Source organism: Nicotiana tabacum, chromosome 5, assembly GCF_000715075.1.
Source record: "Nicotiana tabacum cultivar K326 chromosome 5, ASM71507v2, whole genome shotgun sequence".
NCBI lineage: Eukaryota > Viridiplantae > Streptophyta > Magnoliopsida > Solanales > Solanaceae > Nicotiana > Nicotiana tabacum.
In genome coordinates this window covers 106116317-106142319 of record NC_134084.1, presented here as the reverse complement: position 1 = coordinate 106142319, position 26003 = coordinate 106116317, and the positions used below count along the sequence as shown (strand labels likewise).

At 38.4% G+C, this 26003-nt stretch overlaps 1 protein-coding gene across 13 annotated transcripts; it reads left to right on the top strand.

The window, feature by feature from the left end:
• The first annotated feature begins 8920 nt into the window (after nt 1-8920).
• LOC107817348 (putative receptor-like serine/threonine-protein kinase At5g57670) lies at nt 8921-20373 on the top strand. Of its 13 annotated transcripts, none has more exons than XM_075253903.1 (9): nt 8932-9079; nt 9597-9711; nt 11883-12491; nt 12570-12632; nt 17636-17689; nt 18126-18220; nt 18390-18521; nt 18962-19076; nt 19631-20373. In XM_075253903.1, the coding sequence occupies exons 3-7, from the start codon at nt 12401-12403 to the stop codon at nt 18426-18428; spliced, it is 342 nt and encodes a 113-aa protein (XP_075110004.1). In that variant the 5' UTR covers nt 8932-9079; nt 9597-9711; nt 11883-12400; the 3' UTR covers nt 18429-18521; nt 18962-19076; nt 19631-20373. The 13 variants fall into 13 exon arrangements, 9 of the variants coding, with proteins under 9 accessions (XP_016498636.1, XP_016498637.1, XP_075110004.1 ...); XM_075253902.1 differs by lacking the exon at nt 9597-9711 and adding an exon at nt 9376-9457; XM_016643150.2 differs by lacking the exon at nt 9597-9711 and having other exon boundaries at nt 8921-9079.
• Nucleotides 20374-26003: the final 5630 nt, after the last annotated feature.

Sequence of the window (26003 nt, the reverse complement as noted above, 5' to 3'; positions counted from 1 at the left end):
TGTTAAAAAGAAAAAAGAAAAATAACTGGACAATGAAGAAATTAGTTTAAAGGATTGGTTTGCCTAGCTCACATTAGTAGGCGCCATCACGACTCTCGAGGGTGGAAAAATACGGGTCATGACAAGTTGGTATCAGAGCTCTAGGTTACATGGATCTCACAGTTCACAGACAAGCTTAGTAGAGTTTGAGGGATCGGTACGGAGACGTCTGTATTTATCCCCTAGAGGCTACAGAGTTAGGAAAAACTTCACATTTATTCTTTCCTATCGTGCGGTTTGGTTTCTCAATGCTAATTGAATTTCTACTCTGTTCTTTCGTAGATGGCTAGAACATGCGCTTCTTCATCCACTGACCAACAGCCCGAGCCCCCAACAGTAGCTCCCACGAGGGGTAGAGGGTGAAGCCGAGGCCGTTCTAGAGGCCGAGGTAGGTGCAGAGCTCAGCCCAGGGCAGCAGCACTTGCAGCGGAGCCTCAGGTTGATTTTGATGATGAGGTTCCGGCCCCAGTAGTTCCGGCGGGCCCAGCTCAAGTCCTAGAGGGTTTTATTGCTACCCTAGTTCTCCAGGATGCTATGGTCCGTCTAGTGGGCCTTATGGAGAGTGTCACCCGGGCAGGTTTGCTTCCTGTAGCACCAACCGTCTCTCAGGCTGGAGGAGGAGCCCAGACTCCTGCGACTCGCACTCCAGAGCAGGTAGCTCCCCAGTTTCAGACTCCAGCAGTTCAGCCAGTTGGAGTAGTTCGGCCAGTTGGAGCAGTTCACCCGGGTATGGTAGCTCAGACCGATGATGGAGCAGCTATATCCGCCGATGCTTTGTGGATGCTGGATAGGTTCATTAAGCTCTTCATTACTACTTTCAGCTGTACATCTTCTGAGGATCCCTAGGATTATCTAGACAACTGTCACGAGGTTCTCAAGAACATGGGGATAGTTGAGATCAATGGGGTCGATTTTGCCACATTTCGCTTGTCTGGATCCGCCAAGACTTGGTGGAGGGATTACTGTTTGGCTTGATCAGCCGGATCACCAGCTTTGACTTGGGAGTTGTTTACTCAACTATTTTTGGAGAAGTTTCTCCCCATCACTCAGAGAGAGGCCTATCGGAGGCAGTTCGAGCATCTCCAGTAGGGTTCTATGACTGTTACCCAGTATGAGACTAGATTCATCGACTTGGCTCGTCATGCTCTTATCATACTTCCCACCGAGAGAGAGAGGGTGGGGAGGTTCATTGATGGACTTATTCAGCCGATTCGTCCTCAGATGGCTAGGGAGACAGGGAGTGAGATATCCTTCCAGGAGGCCGCCAATGTGGCCAGGAGAGTGGAGATGGTTCTATCGTAGGGAGGTGGTCATGGGTCGGACAAAAGGCCCCGTCATTCAGGCCGATTCAGTGGTACCTCGTTTGGAGGTAGGGATTCATATGGTAGAGGCCATCCTCCTAGGCCTTTTCAGTCAACACTTCAGGTTTCTCACGGTGCTTTAGGTGGCCGTGGTCCTCAGATGCAGTATTCTGATCAGCAGTCCTACAGTGCACCACCAGCTCCTATCAGTGCACCGTCGCTTTAGAGTTTTCGAGGTGGTCACTCAGGTCATTAGGGCCAGCGGTCTCAACAGCTGAGGGCTTGTTACACTTGTGGTAATATGGGTCACATTGCTAGGTTTTGCCCTCGAGCACCGAGTAGCTCTCAGCATTGGGGTTCCCGTGCCATGGTTCAGGCACCGAGTGTTCCACAACCCGCCCATCCAGCTAGAGGTGGGGGTAGAGGTGCTAGAGGTGGAGGTAGAGGTATTAGAGGTGGAGCTCAGGCCGCTAGAGGTGGAGGCTAGCCAGCAACAGGCCATCCCAGAGATGTAGTTCAGGGTGGTGGGGCCCAGCCCTGATGTTATGCCCTTCTAGCCAGGCCCAAGGCTGAGGCTTCCGATGCAGTTATCACAGGTACGGTTCTGGTTTGTGATAGAGATGCTTCAGTGTTATTTGATCCAGGGTCTACATACTCGTATGTGTCATCTTATTTTGCACCGTATCTAGTCATGCCTAGTAATTGTTTAAGTGCTCCTGTTTATGTGTCTACATCGGTGGGTGATTCTATTGTGGTAGATCGAGTCCATCGTTCATGTATAGTTGTGATTGGAGGTCTTGAGATTCATATAGATTTGCTTCTTCTGGACATGGTTGATTGTGACGTCATATTGGGGATGAATTGGTTATCACCTTACCATGCTATCTTGGACTGTCATGCCAAGACTGTGACCTTAGCCTTACCAGGTTTACCTCGTCTAGAGTGAAGAGGACTCCTGGTCATTCTACCTGTAGTGTTATCTCGTATGTGAAGGCTCGGTGTATAGTCGAGAAGGGGTGTTTGGCCTATTTGGCATATGTTCGTGATTCTAGTGCCGAGGTTCCTTCTATTGATTATGTTCCTGTTGTTCGTGAGTTCTATGAGGTATTTCCTTCATACCTACCGGGTATGCCACCCGACAGGGATATTGACTTTTGCATTGATTTGGCTCCGGGCACTCAGCCCATTTCTATTCTGCCGTATCGTATGGCCCCGCCTGAGTTGAAATAGTTGAAAGGGCAGTTGAAAGACTTGCTTGAGAAGGGTTTCATTAGGCTGAGTGTTTCGCCTTAGGGTGCGCCGGTGTTGTTTGTTAATAAGAAGGACGGATCGATGAGAATGTGTATTGATTACCAGCAGTTGAACAAGGTTACAATCAAGAATAAGTATCCATTGTCGAGGATTGATGATTTGTTTGACCAGCTTCAGGGTGCCAAGGTATTTTCGAAGATTGATTTGAGATCTGGCTACCATCAGTTGAGGATTAGGGCATCTGATGTCCTTAAGACCGCTTTTCGCACTCTATACGTGCATTAAAAGTTCTTGGTGATGTCATTCGGGTTGACAAATGCCCCAATAGCTTTTATGGATTTGATGAACTGAGTGTTCAGGCTTTATTTGGATTCGTTCATGATAGTCTTCATTGATGATATTTTGATCTATTCTTGCAGCCGGGAGGAGCACGAGCAGCATCTTAGAGTGGTTCTTTAGACCTTGAGGGATAGTCAGTTATATGCTAAGTTCTCAAAGTGTGAGTTCTGGTTGAGTTCAGTTGCATTTCTGGGTCATGTTGTATCAGTAGAGGGTATTCAGGCTGATCCAAAGAAGATTGAGGCAGTCAAAAACTAGCCTAGACTCTAACTACAGAGATTCAGAGTTTCTTAGGGTTGGCAGGCTACTATCATCGGTTCGTGGAGGGGTTTTCATCTATCGCAGCCTCGATGACCAGGTTGACCTAAAAGGGTGCCTAGTTCAGGTGGTCGGACGAGTGTGAGGCGAGCTTTCAGAAGCTCAAGACAGCTCTGACCACGGCACCGATGTTGGTTTTGCGCACAGGTTCAGGGCCTTATACAGTTTATTGTGATGCATCCCGTATTGGACTTGGTGCAGTGTTGATGCAAAATGGCAAGGTCATTGCCTATGCTTCGCGGCAAATTGAAGATTCGTGAGAAGAACTATCTGGTTCATAATTTGGAGTTGGCAGCCATTATTCACGCATTGAAGATTTGGAGGCATTATCTGTATGGTGTGGCATGTGAGGTGTTCACGGATCATAAGAGTCTTCAGTATTTGTTCAAGCAAAAGGAGTTGAATTTGCGACAGAGAAGGTGGTTGGAGTTATTGAAAGACTATGATATCACCATCTTATATAATCCAGCAAAAGCCAATGTGGTGGCCGATGCGTTGAGTAGGAAGTCAGCCAGTATGGGCAGTCTTGCTTATATTCCGGTCGGTGAGAGGCCGCTTGCCTTGGATGTCCAGGCTTTAGACAATCAGTTCGTGAGGTTGGATGTTTCTGAGCCAAGTCGTGTGTTAGCTTGCACAGTCGCTCGTTTTTTATTATTGGAGCGTATCCGAGATCAGCAGTATGATGATCCCCATTTGTGTGCCTTAGAGACACGGTGCAGCACGGAGGTGCCATACAGGTTACCTTAGGTGATGATGGAGTTTTGAGATTGCAGGGTCGAGTTTGTGTGCCTAATATAGATGGGCTCCGAGAGTTGTTTTTAGAGGAGGCCCATAGTTTCCGGTACTCTATTCATCCGGGCGCCGCGAAGATATATCAAGATTTGCGACAGCATTATTGGTGGCGGAGAATAAAGAAGGATATCGTTGCATATGTGGCTTGGTGTTTGAATTGTCAGCAGGTTAAGTACGAGCATTAGAGGCCTAATGGTTTATTTCAGAGGATTGAGCTTCCCGAGTGGAAGTGGGAGCGGATCACTATGGATTTCGTTATTGGATTCTCGCCGACTCGGAGGAAGTTCAATGCAGTATGGGTCATTGTTGATAGGCTAACCAAGTCAGCACATTTCATTCCTGTGGCAGTCTCATATTCTTCCAAAAGGTTAGCTGAGATCTATATCCAGGAGATTTTTTGCCTTCATGGTGTGCCCGTGTCTATCATTTCGGACCGAGGTACGCAATTTACCTCACGCATCTGGAGGGAAGTTCAGTGAGAGTTGGGCACGCGGGTTGAGTTGAGCACAGCGTTTCATCCTCAGACGGACGGGCAGTCCGAGCAGACCATTCAGATTTTGGAGGATATGCTCCGAGCTTGTGTCATTGACTTTGGAGGCTCGTGGGATCAGTTTTTACCTTTAGTAGAGTTTGCCTACAACAACAGCTATCGGTCGAGTATCCAGATGGCTCTTTATGAGGCTTTATATGGTAAGCGATGTCGGTCTCCGGTTGGATGGTTTGAGCCGGGAGAGGCTCAGTTGTTGGGTACAGATCTGGTTTAGGATGCCTTGGACAAGGTCAAGATCATTCAGGGTAGGCTTCGTACAGCTTAGTCCAGGCAAAAGAGAAATGCTGACCGCAGGGTTCGTGATTTGGCATTCATGGTCGGTGAGCGGGTATTGCTTCGAGTATCGCCTATGAAGGGCGTGATGAGATTTGGGAAGAAGGGCAAGCTTAGCCCTAGGTTCATTGGCCCGTTTGAGATTCTTGATCGAGCGGGAGAGGTGGCTTGTAGACTTGCATTGCCACCGAGCTTATCAACCGTGCATCCAGTGTTTCATGTGTCCATGCTTCGGAAGTATCATGACGATCCATCCCACGTGTTAGATTTTAGCACTATCCAGTTGGACAAGGACTTGTCTTATGAGGAAGAGCCGGTAGCTATTTTAGACCAGCAGGTTCGTCAGTTGAGATCGAAGAGTTTTCCTTCTGTTCATGTTCAGTGGAGAGGTCAGCTTATTGAGGTATCGACCTGGGAATCCGAGTCCGATATGCGGAGCCGTTATCCCCATCTTTTCCCCGACTCAAGTACTTCCTTCTTCTGTCCGTTCGAGGACGAACAGTTGTTTTAGCGGTGGAGAATGTGGTCATCACTTGTTTTAAAAGTGAATTCTACGTTTTGAGGCCTTAAAAACCTCTTTTAGCATCACCTCAATTTGCGTGCGCAGTTCGGGCGCGTAGCTGGAAAGCTTATATGTGAAAATCTGTGAAAAATGATAAATTTTGACTATAAAATGAATTAAATCGACTTCGGTCAATGTTTTGGATAAACGGATCCGGACACGTGATTTGACGGTCCCGGAGGATCCGTAGGAAAATATGGGACTTGGGCGTATGCCCGGAATCGAATTCCGAGATCCCAAGCCCGAGGAATGAATTTTTGAAAAAAAATATTTTCTGAAAAATATAAAGGTTTTTTTTAAAGTGAAATGTTATGTGAAACCTGTGGTATCGGGCCGTATTATGGTTCCGGAGCCCGGTACAGGTTCAATGTGATTTATATGTGTTGTCGGTAAAGTTGGGTAAGAAACGGAATCCATTTGACGTGATTCAGACCTTAAATGCAAAATTTGATGCTTAAAGAAGTTTTGAGAAATTTCATTGATCTTGAGGTTTAATTCGATGTTCATGATGTTATTTTGGTGATTTGATTACACGAATAAGTCCGTAGGATGTTTTTGAGGTAGTGTGCATGTTTGGTTTGGAGCCCCGAGGGCTCGAGTGAGTTTTAGATAGGCCACAGAGTGCATTTTGGACTTAGAAAATTGCAGGTTTCATTGCTGGTATGATCAGGCCTGCAGGCTTCGGATTTGCGAAGCCTGGCTCGCAAATGCGAGGGCTTGGTCGCAAATGCGAACCAGCCCAGGCCTGCCTTATCTCGCAAATGCAAGATGTTCTTCGCAATTCCAACCTCGCAAATGCGAGGGTCCCTTTCGCAAATGCGAAGTTCCAAATTCCCTGAAGGGTTCGCAAATGCGAGCCCTGTTTCGCAATTCCCAAGCTAGCAGATATTGCGAACCCCTATTCGCATTTCCCACATCTGCAACCTGCAGCTTTTATACTTAGACGAATTTTAAACCCATTTTCACATCTTTTCAAAATAAAACTCCCTAGGGCGATTTTTCAAGAACAACCCTTCTTCCAAATCGATTGTAAGTTAATTTTAACTCATTTCCTTCAATCATTAACATCTTTTAACATGATTTCAATTCAAAATCAATGATTTTCATGGGAGAAATTGGGTGTTTTGGGTAGAACCTAGTTTTTTTAAAAAATGGGGATTTGGACCTCGATTTGAGGTCCGATTTCAAAACAAATCATGTATTTGGGTTCGTGGGGGAATGAGTAATCGGGTTTTGGTTCGAACCTTGGGTTTTGACCATGTGGGCCCGAGGGCGATTTTTGACTTTTTGAGCAAAACTCTGGAAAACTCATTTTCATGCATTCGAATTGACTCATTAGCATTTATTGATGTAGTTAAGTAACTTGTGACTAGATATGAGCGAATTGGTGGTGGAATCAAGGGGTAAAGCTATAATTGAAACTTGAATTGTGTTCGTGGCATCGAGGTAAGTGTTTGGTCTAACCTTAGCTTGAGGGATTAGGAGTCGAGTCCTACTTGCTATGTGGTATTTGTTGAGTACGACGTATAGACATGGTGACGAGTATCTATACGTTGGTGTCAAGCATGCCCGTGAGTCTTATATTGTGGTTATTATGACTTCTTGTATTTTTCATGCCTTGATTGATGAATCCTACTGTTGGGCAAAGTTTGTGGAAGTAATTTGTGACACTTAAACTTTAAGGAGCGTTGGCTTGAGTTATATAATGAGAAGTGAAAGTATAAGTGAAAATTGAACCTTTAGAGCATTGGCTCGAGTTGTGAAGTAAAGGTGAGAAAGAGAAGAGATCATTATGTTGTCACCCTTGTCGGGCCATTGTTGATTTATTTGTTATCTCCTTTGCCGGGATATAGATGTTATTGATGTTGTTCCCTTGCTGGGACTTAATTGTTAAATTGTTGTTCCCTTACCGGGATTCTTATTGTAATTCATTTATTCCCTTGCCCTATTGTTGTGATTGTTGTTTGGATGAGGAAGAGAGTTAAAGCATGAAGGGTGCTGTCGTGCATTGTTTTGTGAGGAAAGAGTGTAAAGCACGAAGGGTGATGTCTATGATTGTGAGGAAAGAGTGTAAAGCACGAAGGGTGATGCCGTGCCGCACGATGTACTATTCCGTGCCGATTATATTGATTATATGGTGAGAAAAGAGAGTAAAAACACGAAGGGTGATGTCGTGCACATTTTTTTATTATATGATTGCTTTGGTGAGGACGAGAGTAAAAGCACGAAGGGTGATGCCGTGCATTTATTGATTTTTGATTCTTTGTTGATATCCGTGTTATATTGTTCTTTCGTTTACTTGTTGTCTTTCTATTTGGAATCGATATCTCCCCCGCTGCATGCTCCCTCTCCCAGACTTGATTGTTTATTTATGTACTTTTTTTCCGCTGTATATAAAATTGAATTGCACAGGTTTATTTGGTAGTCTGGTCCTAGCCTCGTCACTACTTCGCCGAGGTTAGGCTAGACACTTACCAGCACATGAGGTCGGTTGTGCTGATACTACACTCTGCACTATGTGCAGATCCCGGAGCAGCTCTTGGACCATAGTTTGGAAGCTACCTTCAGTCCACGCGGAGATCCAAGATAGACCTGCAGGCGTCCGCAGGCCCTGGCGTCTCCTCTATCTTTTATTTCCTGTTTCATTTTTTGCTTCAGAAACAATATATCGCTCATTTTATTCAGACTTTGTATGTAGTAAATCTTAGACCGTCTGCGGTACTGTGACACCAGGTTTTGGGTGATTAAGGCTTAAGTAGTTGTAATAGATACAGATTCCAGATATCTTATTGTTTTCTTCCGCTTAATTTTAAATTTTCGCTGTTTATACGTTATCGCTTCATGTTTGTTAAAAAAGAAAAAAAGAAATAACCGGACAATGAAGAAATTAGTTTAAAGGATTGACTTGCCTAGCTCACATTAGTAGGCGCCATCACAACTCCCGAGAATGAAGAAATCCGGGTCGCGACAATTATTTTCAAAAAAAATTTGAAAAGATAAAATCAAAATTTATGGCCAAACGGGAGCTTAGATTGATCTGATTGTTGGGATACGTACAAACTCCCTGAACTCCACAAAAATAAAATAAAAATACTTCTTTCAATTGCATAAAACACATCTATCTCTCAACTTATCATTGTTTCTTAAATTTTACCTTTATGCTCGTTTCCCAAAAATCCCAAAGTATTATTTTTATAATCACCGGATGCCTGATGCTCCGACCCCGCAAGAATTTTGACAAAGCAAAGAGAATGAGACTTCCTACGGTAAATTCAAAATTTAAAATTAGTAAATTCAGAATAAGTGAGTTTATTTTATGTTTATATATTTTATAACTGTCTGTTTATATATTGTTTTTCATATATCATAGCCGCTTGGAAGCAGGTCAGGGTCGTCATGCCTGCTTCCCAAGGGCTATTTTAGTCTTTTCGTTAATTTTGCTAACAGTTAACACGTGTAGAGTAATTTTGACGGGTGGTGCGATATAAGACCTCCCTCTGCCAGCGCTTAATCCCTCCTTCTATTCATCCTCTATATTTATCTGCTTCAGCGATCGATTTCTTTCTATTTTATAGTGATTAAAAACGTGGTTCAAATAAGAAAATTGATAGATTAACAAATTCTGTGACTGGCTTGGTTTCCACAGCTGAATTGGTTAGTTTGCACTTCCTACTGTTCTTTGTCTTTGTTTTATATTTTATTGCACCGGTTATTTATTCAAAAAAAGGTTTAAAATTGCTGCAATTTATGGGTGTTGCTGTGTATTTTTTATTTTATTTTATGCTTTACCTAATTTGTTACTTGGCAATTCTATATGCTTAACCTAATTTTGAGCTGTAAAATTGGAGCTTAAACCTAATTTCTTTGGCTTGTTCCCATTGCTAAGCTTGAAATTCAACTAATCTTCTACTTAGAGAACGTACTCACCCAGAGCTTATTTCTAATTTGAGATGCGTATACACGTGATGGGAGCATGACAGAGTAGACTTCATAACATTGGAGTGAGCCTCTTCAGTTCTGTGGTTAAGAGTGGTAATTCCAATTGAAAAAGTCCTAAATTTGTTTTTCTCAATCCTACTCGCATTCTTTGATAATAGATTGGTTGATTTTAGCTGTTTCGAGATTGATGTTATCAGTTTAATGTTCGGTACTTATAGTTGCAGCCTTGCAGGTTAAGGTTATGTGAAGGTTTTAAATATTAGTTTCGAGTCATAAAAAATGAAGGCCAATACATTCAATTCTTGACAAAGAAATTGTTATTTCATCTTTCCCCAAATTTGCAATAGGTACATGCTTTTATGCTCTTCTAGATTCTGCATTTAGTTCGTTTTGGCTGTTTTAAGGTACTAAATGATTTTTCTTTATTTAGGTGCTGCATTTAATCTGGTTTATCGTTTATTCATGTATACTGTATCATTTTGTTAGCTCACTTGCTAGAGAGTTGTTTTAGTTAGATAGGTTCTCTTTCATGTCTGGTTACATTGTGAGTTCTTTCTACTGTTGTTTCTGTTGCATTCAGTCTTGTTTCAAGTTTCTCACATTATCCATTGGTCTTCCTCTGATTTTCTTATATATCTCTATTTTCGTCCTCGTAGTTAAACTAGCCCATTGTCACTGCCAGTTAGGACTCCATGTGTTTAGGGTAGCCTTGCTATTGAATCAGTATAGCACACATTTCTATATTTTACTTTAGATCATCTTCTGTTCATCTTAAGGTTTAAATGTTTAAAACGATACTTAAACAGCTCTTTGTGGTTCTCTAATAATTACTCATGGAGGATTCTTCTAGCTTCAGGATATAAAATTCTTAAGCTAACTCTTATATTAGGTATTTTTCATACTATTCATCCTTGACTATTAATAGTTACTACTTTTCATGGTTATACAATTGTTGAATTACTTATTTCATTGGGAACATGCAGAACCATAAAAATTCCAGTTAACATTTTGCATGTGCAGAATTTAAGGTGACCACTTTGGGGAAAAAAACCATTATCTGCTCTTGAAGTTCTTTTCTCCACATTTATTACCTATTTAAGAATAGGTCAATGTCGTTTGGAAGGAAAATCACACCTTCATTGGCATTTTTAAGAGCCGAAAGAGCCGAAATTCAAGGATTTGCGACACTCTATTCTTTTGTGCTTAGGACATACGATTCCCTCTAGGTATTCTGTTTATGTTGTTACTATATTATCTTAATTATTATTAGGGTAAACAACACAATTTCACAATATTTTCTTCTTAGTTTTCCCCCTGGTGAAGTAAGGCTTGAATAGAGTTCTTTTGTTAAAGCCTAAAGAAATATCTCAGATAAAGAACTTGCTCAATGTAAACTGGTAGGATTACATGAAATCTTGATAGAGTGACACTTCATATATTAACTAACTTTTCATAAGGTGCCGAGAGATTTATCTAAGGTGAATTGCTACAAAGATCTTTAAATCATAGGTTTAAGTAACTCTTCGTGATGCGTTGCAAAAGGATCCTCCTGGTCTATTCTTGTTCTTTATTTACCCCATATTCTACTCCACAATCAGTGGGTGCATGAGTGTTCTGCACGACATATAAATTACCAAGTGGATCACATCTTCTCCTGATTTCTTGCACATGAAGCTCCATGTATGGTTGACAGGTTTTATTTTTCCTTTTATTTAAAATTTGTCGTTACTAATTCTAAATAAGGGTCTTACTTTGTACTCTAATTTGCCTTCTAGCAATTTGCAATGTTTTGTTTTGCTAATTGTACCCGCTGACACGTGGTCTTAGTATCTAAATATACTGTCTAACTTTGTATCTACTTGTAGGTCTCGATTATCCATTTTGTTATTAAATTAATAAAAATGGAGTATAATAAATTTACTGGGCTCTACGTTGACTTCCTTTTGCGCTTTCTTCATGTTGTTGTAATGTATATATTGACTTTGTACCTTGTTTGTTGTATGTCACTTTATTTTTGAATTATGCAGCTTCGTTAAAGTAAAGCTTTAGCCAAGCCATGAATAGATCAATAAGTTTCTGTGAAAAATTGATTACGTTCACCATTTTTTTACTATTGCAAAGAGTTTTCTTTCCTTTTTGTTCCAATATTTTTCATCTCCTGACTTTTGAATGCGTACAAGGAAAACTCAAGTTTCCAGGCTTCAATTACAATAGAAGTTCTGCCTAGAATAAGTTAAAGCTATTACTTTTGCTACTTGATTTCTTATATGTCACATTCTTTGTTATGGAACTTTATGAACATAAAGCCTTGACATAATTGTTAATAGGTCAATGATTTTGTGGTTTGTTCAATCTATCTGTTATCTTTTTTCTCGATTCATTTATGGTGTAAACTGTCATATTTTTAGTGATGTATAAATATTGTAGTGATAGAACTATTTGGACATTTATAGTGTGTCTATACTTCCAATTGAACTTTAAATCTTTGTTAAACTTTTATAGATTGCTCGAACTGCAGATGTCGACCGATAAAAAACCTTTGGCATCATCTTGCTGCCCGCAAAAAAGGAAGCAATACTGGGTAGAAACAGTAAAACCTTTGGCATCATCTTGCTGCCCGCAAAAAAGGAAGCAATACTGGGTAGAAACAGTTTCTAAAATTAACGATGGGAGACGTGATCTGTACAAACAGTTGCCAGTTGATAAAAGAGAGTTGCTTTTAGCGCAATGACGATCAAAAAAGCTTGAACTAAAAAAGGGTCAAAGCGTGCTGCTTGAATATGCCAAACAAGCTGCTGGGTTTGAATTACCTACACCAAAAACTCTAACAATTGTTGAGCCACCATGTCTTATCCCGACAAGTTAGAAGCAAAAAATGATTTAATCAGAAAAAGACCCAAAGCAAAAAATGATTTAATCAGAAAAAGACCCATTTACACACTGTTTGTAGACATAAATATATGCATGTATATATGTGTTCTGTTTCGTGATTATACTTAAATCCAATTTTCTCTTGCTAAATATATTTGGATTCGGATGTTAGCCGGTATATCTTCCATTGCCGGCCCAGTAGCTGGTTGTGACAGAGGAAAAAATATTACCGATCACTTCTCCGTTTTTGAACATGGTAAGTGAATGAAAATATGTTGTTTCAGTTTGATTGTACTCTCTTTTAGTATATTAATAAGAATTGTTTGTATATTAGGCTCGGCCTCTGGTGCATCCTATGACCAACACCATACTGAGACATCTGTCGTCACAAATAAAGGTTTGTCTCGCTTTAATCTTATCACAACATTTATTACTGCTCTCTTCTCAACACTAATAGGATATATTATTACAACTAATATACACAGGTTATAAATAAAAAATAATAGGTTTGAACTGGAACATTAGAGAACTACCCAGTGATGCAACCATTTTAAAAAATGTACCGAACTGTAAATATTGTGGAGCAAAAAGGTTCGAATATGAAACACCAGCATTTTGTTGTAGCAATGGTTCAGTTAAATTGATGTTACATGAAATGCCTAATTAACTCTTGAATCTATATTTAGGCAATACCAAAGAATTTGAACACTTCTGTACCTACCTTAGACTATACAACAATATGCTTGCATTTACTTCACTTGGAGTGAACTACGACAAAGCACTAGAAAAAAGAAACCAAGGAATTTATACATTTAAAGTAAAGGTCAAATGTATCACTTCATAAATGATTTGATTCCAACAAATCGTCAACCAAGAAATTTACAGTTGTATTTTTATGATGAGAACACAGAAATATTGAATCGAATGGCTTCCTCTGATATACTTCGACAGTCGGTTGTTGAGAAGCTAATGGATATACTGAAGATAAATTCATATTTTATCTTCTTAAAATCTCTGATACATATCCTAGAATTATCAAATTTTTATATTGCATTGAGATGCGGCTCTGGCTTAGATCAACGAATATATAACTTGCCAACTGTGTCAGAGTAGCAGCATTATGGTTAGAACAAGAAACGAACAATAATAGCTCCGCACCCCATATCTGCATTTATACTCACAGTAACAAAAGCCAGTTAGTAAATTACTATTATGGCTGCTATGATCTTTTGCAATATCCACTTTTATTTCCTTATGGTCAAAATGGATGGCATTGCGGTGTTCCAAAAATCGTACAACCTAACAATAAATTGAGAAAGCGAGCTTACTATGAGACTGAACAGCTTCCGAGCATTTCTAACATGTCTTCAATTGATGGACTACTTGATATGGAAGCTGATGTTTTGGAAAAGGGGAAACGGAAAAGGAATAATGTTTCTTGTCATGAATACTACTGTTACAAACTCCAAATGAGAGACAATGAAGAAAATGGCGTTTTACATTCTGGCAGATTGTTTCAACAATACTCAGTTGATGAATTCATAAAAATAGAAACTTAGAGGTTAGATTTTGCCTCATTTAACCAAGATTTATTTCGGATTGATGTACTACAAGGACTTTTAAATATCCTAAGTCTTGGCGAAAGAGAAGCTTCTAAGATAGGAAAACAAAACTTTCTTCCGACAAGGTTTACGGGTGGTTCGAGAGATATGCGCCAGCGTTACATGGATGCTATTGCGTTAGTGCAACATTTTGGAAAACCTGATATATTTCTGACCATGACATGTAATCCCTCTTGGCCCGAAATTAAGCAACATTTGCTCCCAACAGATGAAACTCAAAATAGGCCTGATTTAATTAGCCGAGTGTTCAAAGCAAAGGTAGAAGAGATGAAGACAGATATATTAAAAAGAAACATATTTGGAAAAGTTGCATCTTATATGTGCACTATAGAATTTCAAAAACACGGTCTTCCACATGCTCATTTTCTTATTATACTTACTGATGATTACAAATAATTAACGCCCGAGGCTTATGACAAATTTGTCTGTGATGAGCTGCCCGATCCTGATAAAAACTCGTACTTACATAAGCTTGTTATTAAACACGTGATGAATGGGCCTTGTGGTCATTTAAATCCTACTAATTCATGTATGAAAAGAAATGAGTGCAAATTTAAGTACCCCAAGAGCTTCGTTGATGAGACAACAAAAGGAAAGAACTCATTCTGATTTATAGAAGACGAAACACTGGTTAATTATTAAAAGTTAGAAAATAATTTCTTGATATCTCATGGGTTGTTCCTTATAATCCTTATATGTTGTGCAAGTATAATTGTCATATAAACATGAAGGTTTGCTCCGATATTAAAGTGGTGAAATATATATACAAATATATTTGTAAAGGGCATGATAAGATTTCATTTGGCTTACACGAAGATAACACAAATATACAAATAGATGAGATAAAAGAGTATCAATCTGCTAGATGGGTGTCACCTCCAGAAGCTATGTGGCGTTTATTTGCATTTGCTATCAATGAAATGACTCCAAGTGTTTATCACCTCCAGCTACATCTTGATGGACTACATTTTGTCTCTTTTAAAAAAATTGACACAATAGACAGTATCCTGAAAAACCCTATGATTAAGAAAATAATGCTGACAGAATTTTTTTTGATGAATGAAACAAACAAAAATGCTAAAGAACTTAAGTTGCTGTATAAAGATTTTCCACAATACTTCGTATGGTCATCTACCTACAAAATGTGGACTCAACGACAACGAGGTCATGTTATCGGCCGTGTTGTAACATGTCATCCAACAGAAGGAGAAAGATATTACCTTAGATTATTACTAATGAATGTGAGAGCACCAAAATCATATAAAGATCTTCTGACAGTAAATGGAATATATTGTGACACATTTAGAGAATCTGCAGAAAAAAGAGGATTGTTGCATTGTGATAACAGCTTAGTCGAATGTATGTCAGAGGCCGCTTGTTATCAAATGCCATATAGTTTAAGACGTTTATTTTCTACAATATTAGTATACTGCAATCCCGACAATCCAAGGGAACCGTGGGAACAATTTGAAGATTCAATGTCCGAAGACTTTAAGAACCTAACCAATGTAACGACAAAAGATATCCACCTTGGTGTCGTAAATCACATCAATGATATACTACATTCTATGGGAAATGATATTAATTAGTTCAACCTTGTTTCCGAAACTATCATATCTTCGAAAATGGCAAATGAAACGAAGGAAGTATATTTTGAAAGAAGCATCATTGTGAGTAACGAAGATTTACTGATGCATAGAAAATTAAATAAAGAACAGAAAATGGCATACGACGTTATCCTTCAGAGAGTATTTGCCAACAAATCAGGAGCATTTTTTATTGATGGTCCTGGAGGAAGTGGTAAGATATTCTTATATTGTGCCTTATTAGCAACTGTGAGATCTAAAGGATTTGTAGCATTAGCAACAGCAACCTCCGGTGTTGCAGCTTCGATCCTTCCGGGAAGACGAACAGTTCATTTACGTTTTAAATTCCCGATTAATATAGATGAAAAGTTCTCTTGCAATATCAGTAAGCAAAGTTCACTAGCGTCTTTGATTCGCGATGCAAAATTAATTGTGTGGGATGAAGTATCAATGGCGAAAAAAAACATGATTGAAGCTTAGACTCTCTTTTGAAAGATATAATGGATATAAATGTGCTTTTTGGTGGAAAAGTAGTTGTGTTTGGTGGAGATTTTAGACAAACTCTTCCTGGGGTTCGAAGTGAAAAAAAAGAAGACTTCATTCGAGAAAGCATATTGAACTCCGAAATATGGAATGAGCTTGAAAAACTACGATTATCAGAGAATATGCGTGCGAAAACTGATCCATCTTTCTGTGAATATTTGATGCGAATTGGAAATGAAAAAGAAAAGACAAACATGGATGGTAAAATAGAAATTCCGAGGTTTTTCATTGTTCCCTATATTATTGAAAAAGAATCACCGGATCTTTTATTCAACATAATATATCCTGATTTGCATACGCGTCTTCACGATTCTTCCTTTTTATCTTCTCATGTTATTTTGACATCAAAAAATGACTTTGTTGATGAAATAAATAATAGACTTATAGCTCAATTTCCTAATGACTCCAAGACATTTGTTGCAATGGATGAAACTGTTGAATCCAATGATCAGAGCCAGTTTGAGGATTTTCTACATTCATTAAACTCCGCCGGTTTGCCTCCGTACAAATTAATCTTGAAGAAAAATTGTCCATTTATGTTGCTGCGAAACTTAAATCCTTGTGAAGGTTTATGCAATGGTACACGACTAATATGCTGTAATTTTAAGAGCCATGTTATAAGTGCTAAAATTGCAAGCGGTGATTTTAAAGATACACATGTATTTATTCCCAGAATACCGTTGTTATCTTCAGATGATGAGAAGTTACCTATCGCATTTAAAAGTACACAATTTCCAATGCGCCTGTGTTTTGCAATGACAATAAATAAAGCGCAAGGACAAACGTTAGATTATGTTGGTATTTATTTATGCGAGCCTGTGTTTTCTCATGGTCAGCTATATGTTGCTATATCGAGAGCAAAAAGTTCAAATCGTATAAAAATATTAATCCGACCACCTACCGTAGATAACGATGATGACCAATCTACATATAACATAGTATATGATGAAATCATTCAAAAAGCCCTTCTATAACTTCACAGCTTTGTTGTTCATATCCTTGTGTGACCATACATGCACTAAATAAGAGTTGGCTTATGTATTTGCAAATCCTTGCTAAATTTTTACTTTTCTCATATAGTTTTATGATGAGCAATATACAAATCAAAATGTTTACATTGTGAAACTTCCCGAGCAACAATCAGTGGAAAATATTCGTCTTTCCAAATCTATATGTACAAAAGCTTATTACATATTTATTTGATTTTTGTTCAACTCTGTGAAGCTGACTTGGCTGATTTTTACATAACGAAAAAAATTCATGTTTTTAACTCCTGTGTTCAAATAATAATGTGACACAGCCGGTCTCAAGCCCGGACAAAGGAGGAGGATCTATTGTCTATTGGTATAACAGTTGTATTTTTGTTTTTCCAGTCGCACATACTCACAGTGAATTGGTAATGTTACTATGTATTTAAATTTACTCATTTATTATTAAAATATATATGCTGCTCTATCAAAATTTTTTCCTCTTATAAAATTTTATATGCCACAATTCAATATGTTGGCAAAAGAGAATCTATTGTTCATCTAAAAAACGAAATGTGAATTAAGTTAAAAACTTATTCATCTTATATTTTGATGCTTGAATATTCCTTTACTGTTGTATATTCCTTTACTGCTTAGTAACACGCGTAATCTGTATTGCAGGTATGTCAAAGAGATCCTACAAAGTAAAATGCTTCCACATCTTGGTACTAAAAGGTATTGTGACCCTAACCAAGTTGTAATATAGTAATTTCATTTCTACCTTAAACATTGTTTCATTTCTTTATTTTGTATAGATATCTTGGCATATTTCAATGATGTCATCAGTGTTACTACCGGAAAATGGTTGGACAATTTGTTAGATATAATATTCGTTATCTTCTTTTTGCATTGCTACGATGGATACAATTTCTAGAAAAAACCATAGGTTTTTAATACTTTACACAGTGATTATGTTTCATAACTTTGTATTTGTTGTTTATTTTTCTTAATAATGAAGGGAATAGGTCCGTCTCATATTTAAGATTATCTTATAGTTATATATGATATAGAAATTCCATAATAAGAAAAAAAATTGTTGCTCTGCAACTTTTGTGGGTAGTGAGTTTACTTTTTAAAATCAGATATTAAATTGCTGTTGGGACAACTGAAGGGCTGCGATATCTTCATGAGGGAGATCAAAGAATAATTATCCACAGAGATATTAAGGCTGCAAATATATTGCTTACTAAGGACTTTGAATCTCAGGTATTATTATGATTGTCATAGTTGTTATTGGTATAAAGTAAACTCTACTTACTGGAAATAGTATTTTAAGTTTCTCACTTACTGACCTTAGTATCATATGAATCCTAATGAATCTTGTGTAAAGGGTCTCGGCTGCTTGAGCCTTGAATATTTCCTTTTTCTCTTTCAGATTTGTGATTTTGGCCTTGCCAAATGGTTGCCCGAGTAATGGACTCACCACACTGTACCAAAATTTGAAGGCACATTTGAGTTAGTATACTGTTGAGAGGAGATTCATATGGGGTGGACTGCCTCAAACTTGGTAAGTTTCAACGTTGTTTTAAGTCATAATGGAGTAAACAGAGACAAATCCAATATTTTAATAACAAGTGCAATCACACTTACTATTTTTAGCTTGAGTAATATGTACATACACCAAAAAAAAACTTAAAATGTATGAACACTTAATCAGATCTATTTGGTAGCTCGTATTTAGCTGGCTGATCCATATCTAAAAGAAAATTCATGTTTTTAAGTTATAGTTTAACACAACCGATCCGAAGCCCGGACAAAGGAAAAGGGTTTACTGTCTATTAGCAGTAACAATTGTGTTTTTATTTTCTGATTCAAATGTATTCACTGTCAATTGGTTATGTTAGCAATATTTTTTCAGCTCAGTTTGCTACGCTTTTTGGCATTTAGTAAGAAAAAACTTTTGAATCTTTTACAATTGTACAGATTTTTATTGTTTCTTGTGTAAAGGAATCACAACATTTCAAAAGAGAGCAATTAGAGCATGGAATACGAACAAAGAGGGCTCGGGCGAGACAGCAGAGACCACTACTGTAAATTAATGCGAATGAAGACAACTGATCAGGTGAATTAATTTCTGTACCAGTAACTCTCTTGGTTTTGATTATTAGGAGTGGAAGTTACAGATTCCATGTATTTGTAGTACCTTTGCTTGCGCATGAATTTGAAACTTTGTTCTATATCACTCAATAGTTCTTTGCCTAAGCATAATCAGCAACTCAAACAGTAAGAAGAGGCAAATAAGCTCATCCACATTCCAAATATTGCTCTTTCAATAGGTGATAAGCCAACACAGCCATTGTCACAGGAAAAAGCTTGTCAAGTACCACTCTAAAATAAATGATTTAGAAAGCTGACTGAAGTACAATAAATTTTAGTTATCTTTGACTAATAGTGCCATTACTTTCATAGATAATTTGCCTGACTGAAATAGCAAGAAGTAAGTGAGCAATGTAGCCAATTGTGTATATTAATAGCAAGCTGCTCCGACTAATTGGATCCTGTTTTATAAGATTATTAAGAAGCAAATTATTGACTTTGTCCTCTTTCACTATTTGATTTAGAATTGAAATTAGGAATCTATTCCATCTCATTCGGTTTTTTCTTTGTCGCTCCTAGGTTTTGAAGCATCACCTTAATCTGTCCTAAAAATGAAAATTCCTGGAATTACTTGTCTCTGCAATACCGTAAAGCTCGTTATGTTGAAGACAAACGACAACATTGCTTTGTGAGTAGGGGTGGGCATAAAATCCAAAAAATAGAATTCTGAACCGAACCGGACCGAATTAATTCGGTATTTCGGTTTCGGTTTTTTTCGGTATTTCGGTACGGTCCTCGGTATTAAAATTCTGAAATTTCGGTATACCGAAATACCGATTTATATATAAGAAAAATTTCTGCAGTGAAGATGAGGCGCTTATGGCTTTTAACCGTGAAATGGATGCTAATTCAATCCAAAAGGAAAGAATATCTGCTTTATTGCCATCTGAATCACTAGAGTCGATGTGTACGGAGACCATGCTTCTAGCTGGAAAGAAGATGAATGAATGGATGGCTGAGTTGGATGCCATTGCAAGGGAAGTTGAAGCAGAGTTAGCTCTAAGAGAAATAGGATGCAATTTGGCTGAACTTTTTGGATGCAGTTTCTTTTCAAGTCAAGGGATTTCAAGAGGTCATCTATTTTAGTGAATTCAACGTGTTCATACCTGCATTCAGTACTTAGTTGTGGACAGTGTAGTGGTATATCTTCTTTTCCTAATCCAATATTATCATCAGTTTTGGTATTTCTGCAAGTCTGAAACTTCATACTTTTATTAATTAATGTTTATGTCACAATTTGAAGTAGTGCTTACCTTATGTGCAACAATTTTGCTTCAACAGCTTAATTTCAGTAGTTGACAGACGCGTATGAAAAAGCAGCTTAATATTGAAGCAGAAAATTTCTGATATTCATATTGAATTCTGTTGTGTTTGGATAAATGTTAGTTATGCTTTTTGATATCTCACTATTAATCACATGTAAGCAAGTTAACAGAATCTTGCTCTGCATATGTAAGCAAGTTAACAAGGCTTGAATGTATTACATCAGTGATATGTTTTCATATGTAAATGAGCTTCCTAGTATATATAGGAATTTCAGTAGCTTCCACTGGGTTCCAAATGCTTCAGCGTTCCAGTATACATTCTGCCAGAAATTTCATATTGAAGCAGAAGCAGTATCGAAATTTAATATTTCTGACTTTCAGTAGTTGACACGCCTATATTTTAAATTTTACTCATTAATGTATCAAACCGAAACCGTACCGAACCAAAATAAGAAATACCGAACCGTACCGAACTATTTTGGTATGGTATTTGGTATACACAATTGACAAACCGAATACCGAATTACCGAACCAAAGTATTCAAATACCGAACCGAAATACCGAACGCCCACCCCTATTTGTGAGCCTGAGATTTTTGTTCTTCTACATAGAGTCTGTTGGAATGAGTAATGATACCAACAGTTCTGTTACTTTTCCACCGTCGATAGTTTAAAGGCATTTCTCTTATTGATTTGGAATTTGACCCTATTGTCACAACCCTAAATCCGGACCCGGTTGTGATGGCGCCTCTCGTGAAGACAAGGCCAGCCGACACACTCTCACTTCATTTTAAGCAATTAAAATAATATGAATTAAGTCTTTAATATAATAAAAATCCCAAAATAAGGTGGATACTTCATTTGCGGAATAGACATAGCCCGATATCGGGGTGTCACCAGTCATGAGCATCTATCATAAAACTACAAGTCTGAAAGTGTCTACACAACTATTACATAGCTAAAACAGGAGAAAATACGATAGAGGGAGAAGCACTGGGCTAAGAACGTTGAGCAGCTACCTAGTGAATCCCCGAAGTCTGCTGGAAGCTCTCAACCCTCGCAAGCAGGACCTGAAGCGCCTGAATCTGCACACGGGGTGCAAGGAGTAAAGTGAGTACTCCAACTCAGTGAGTAATAATAATAAATGCAAACTGAGCAATAAGAAATCACGTAAAGGAACATCACAGGCTATAAAGAAGCAGTAAAAACCAGTAAAAATAATGAAACAGGGAAAATATGTAAAGTCACTCTAGTTCAGTTTAAACTTCTTTGAAATGCCTTTTTAACAGTTAAGCGAGTAAATGACAGGCAACTAGGAAAGATAAACACATAAAGAACCGCCGCTCGGGCACAATGTCAACAAAATTCGCCCCTCGGGCAATATCATGGAACAACACCAGCCCCTCGGACTATATCTCACATCACAATGGGTACTCGCGCTTACTAGAGGTGTGCAGACTCCTGGAGGGGCCCCTTACGGCCCAAACGCAATATGAAACCATCTTATGGCATAATTACATAGGCTCTCGGCCTCATATCAACAAGCCACCTTGTGGCGCACAATCTCAGGCCCTCGGCCACATAATCATAATCAGTGTATCACTGTTGCGGCGTGCAACCCGACCCAAAAGTATCCTCACAACACAGGCCCTCGGCCTTACTCAGTCAGAATCTCATAAGCCACTCGGGCAACAGTAAAACATGATACTCAGCCCAAAATATCATTTAATGTGTTAAAACAGGGTAAACATGGCTGAGTTATAAAAAACAGTAGAATATAGCATGACTGAGTTCAAGTATAAAGTCAAAACAGTGAGGAAATATCAGGAAAAATCTCCTAAGGGTTCAAATAGTTGGCACGAGGCCCAAATATGACACTCAGCCCAAAACATGATGATAGCAAACAGTTTTAAGTCAAATACGCGGTAAAACAATCATTCGGGATGGACTAAGTCACAATTCCCAACAGTGCACGACCCCATGCCCGTCTTCTAGCGTGTGTGTCACCTCAATATAGCACAACGATATGCAATCCGAGGTTTCATACCCTCAGGACCACATTTACAATCATTACTCACCTCAATCCGAGCAAAATCCTACTCCGAAATGCCTTTGCCCCTTGAATCGGCCTCCAATCGACCCAAATCTAGCCACAGTTAATTCAATTTAGTCAATACTAATTATAGGAATTAATTCCATATGAAAATACTAATTTTCCAACAAAATCTGAAATTTAACTCAAAATCGCCCATGGGGCCCACGTCTCGAAATCCGACGAAACTCACAAAATCCGACAACCCATTCAACCACGAGTCTAACCATACCAAAATTACTAAATTTCGATAACATTTCGACCCTCAAATCCTCAAATCTATCCTACAGGGTTTTCAAACTTTTCCAACTTAAAATCACCAATTAAATGTTAAAAACAACGATGAATTCGAGTAATCTATCAAAAATTGTGTTAAGAACACTTACCCTGTTGTTTTCTCTGAAAATCCCTCGAAAAATCGCCCCACCCGAGCTTCCTTGGTCCAAAAATGGAAGAATGGAACGAATTTGGACTTTATTCTGCTGCCCAGGGGTTTGTTCTTCGCGTTCGCAATGAGCAAATTCCTCATCAGCGATTTCCAAACTCATTCCAGACAGTCTTTAGTATAATTGTCATAACTCTTTGCACACAACTCCAAATAACAAATGGTTTGATGTTCTGAAAACTAGACACCAAGGGCTATAATTTCATAGGTTGTTCATTTCCTGAGTCATTATATATTGCGAGATATAAGCTTCCAAAGTCAGCCCTGTGCAGCAGAGATTTTCAAACTCTCCCCGGATAACCTATAGTGTAACTACCATAACTTTTTGTACACAAATCGAAATGCCAATTAATTTATATTTCTGAAAACTAGACACAGAACTACAACTTTCATGTTTGGATCATCTCCAAATTTCTTATAGATTGTGAGATATGAGCCTCCGAAGTCATACATGTGCAACCGAGATTTCCTTCTTCGCAAACGCGAAAGTCTCTTCGCGAACGCGAAGAACAAACCAGAGGCCATATTCCTCTTCGCGGACGCGAGATGCTCCACGCGAACGCGAAGAACAACACCAGATATCAGAAAATCAGCATCAGAAGTAGCCCAAAATGATCCGAAATACACCCGAAACACACTCGAATCCCCCGGGACCCCAACCAAATATACCAACAAGTCCTAAAATATGATACGGACTTTGTCGAAACTTCAAATCACATCAAACAACACTAAAACCGTGAATCACACCCCAATTCAAGCTTAATGAAAATAAGAACTTCCAACTTCTATATTCGATGCTGAAACCTATCAAATCAAGTCCGATTGACATCAAAATTTGCACGCAAGTCATAAATGACATAACGGAGCTAGGAAAATTTTCAGAACTGGATTCCGACCCCGATATCAAAAAGTCAACTCCCCGGTCAAACTTCCAAACTTACATTTCTCATTTTCACCATTTCAAGCCTAATTTAGCTACGGACCTCGAAATAAATATTCGGACACACTCCTATGCCCGAAATCACCATACGGAGCTATTGGAATCATCAAAAATCTATTTCGGGGTCGTTTACATATTTTTCACCTTCTGGTCAAATTATTCAACTTAAGCTTTCTTCTTGGAGACTAAGTGTCTCAATTCATTTCAAAAACCTCACCAGACCCTAACCAATTACCCTGACAAGTCACATAAAAACTGTAAAGCATGAATTTAGCAGTAAATGGGGGAAACGGGATTGTATTATTCAAAATGACCGGCCAGGTCGTTACATACCTATGTAGGCTAATAAGCAATATTTATCCACTGTTAGGCTCATGCTATTTAATGTATTCTTGCTTTTTTGGTACTACTTTGAACATTTTACGAGCTTGAAACACGTAAAAATTGCACGGATCGCCCTATTTGGTCGCCCCCATTTAACCTATACCCATTTTTTTAAAAACTTTTAACTTGTACCCAATTCTTAAATAACTTCAGCCCCCTTTCTCCTCCTTCTTCTCCTCCTTCGTTTTCTTCTTCTTCTGAAATAAATAGCTGAAATATGCAAACAAGCAAATTGAAAGAATGGAACTCCATCTCATCACAGCTAGATGCCAACAAGGAGTTCTCTCTGATCAGATATTATATTACTCTATAAAACTTCAGTAAAGTTATCTAAACAAAATCAAAGTACAAAATATTATGGAAAAAGATTGGGTAGCCATCACGATCATTATACAATTTCTGTGTAAAACATAGCGCTTATTTTCTGGTTAATATTGTTTAGTCGTTGACGTGAAAACAACGAAACAGAGAAATAATGCACTTGATTTACAAATAGTTAATTGCATTTACAAATAGTTAATTGCATTGTCAATACAACAATTGAAAGAAATGGTTGAATGCTAATAGCTGATGAAGGCTTCATCAATTGGATCAATGGAGAGGAGCAAATCCAACAACTTCATATAAGAGTTAATTTTATCCAAGCTTCAACTCTAGAGCTGAAGTTTCCCAGTCACAACACAGAAACTTCAGCTCTAGACCTGAACTTCAGGCCCGACTACTAGAATGCTGAAGTTTTGCGTGATTGTCTTTGCTACTTCAGCCCCGTGTGCTGAAGTTATGCAAAAAAGCGGGTACGCTTGCAAATTTTTTTGCAAAGCGGACACAAGTTAAAATGTGACACAAAAAGCGAGTATAGATGCAAATGCCCCTTGAAACACTGTCTTTCATGCGGTAGCTAATGTATTCATTTTACCCCGATTCAGAAAATTACTTTAATTTCTTGAGTTTCTAGCGAATTCTCATGTCTAAATTTAGGAGAGGAACCACAGAGCAAAAATATGCTTAATATTTTGTTACAATCAACAAACAACTTTAGACTACAAATTGTTGGGCCCAATATACACCTTGCCATAGGAAACAGATAAACTTTAGAGCAAACTTCATTTGTAGCCATCCGGAAAAAATTAATAACAATAACTAGTCACAAAATAAATCATACAATTAACAGCCCAAAACTAATTAAAAGGCTAGTCCTCCGGTACTTTCAAACCTAGATCTCCGGTACTACTTTTCCTCCTCGCTATCTCTCTTCTCTTCTATATCTTCTCCAGCCTCTCCTCTTCTTCCCCGTCCCGCTATTCCTCCCGCAACCCTAACTCCGAGATCGATTACTCCTTTGTGACCAAATCTCCGAGATCCCCGATGGCCGGTGACGATACAGTTTCAGGAACAACGCCAGTTGAGGATGCTAAGAACCTGGACGAATCTGCTTGGAAAAAGGGGTCGTTAACTAATACATTTTTTTCAGATTGAAGGAAAGATTAAAAAGCAGATTTATTAACAAAGAGGAAAAAAAATGTGAAGAGTAAAAGGCACTACCTACATTTACAACCCATTTGTTTAAACTGAAGAAATGTTTACTTCTCACCCCAATGATCTTTAATTGTTGTTAACTAATATATCCCACAACAGACTTTACAGGTTAAAATTAAATTACCTTAGAGCTTTTTATACTCATCTGGCTCTAATATCAAATTGAAAGATTTAAAAGTTGATTTATCAACAAAGAATAAAGAAAAAAGGTAAAAAATTAAGAAGCACTGC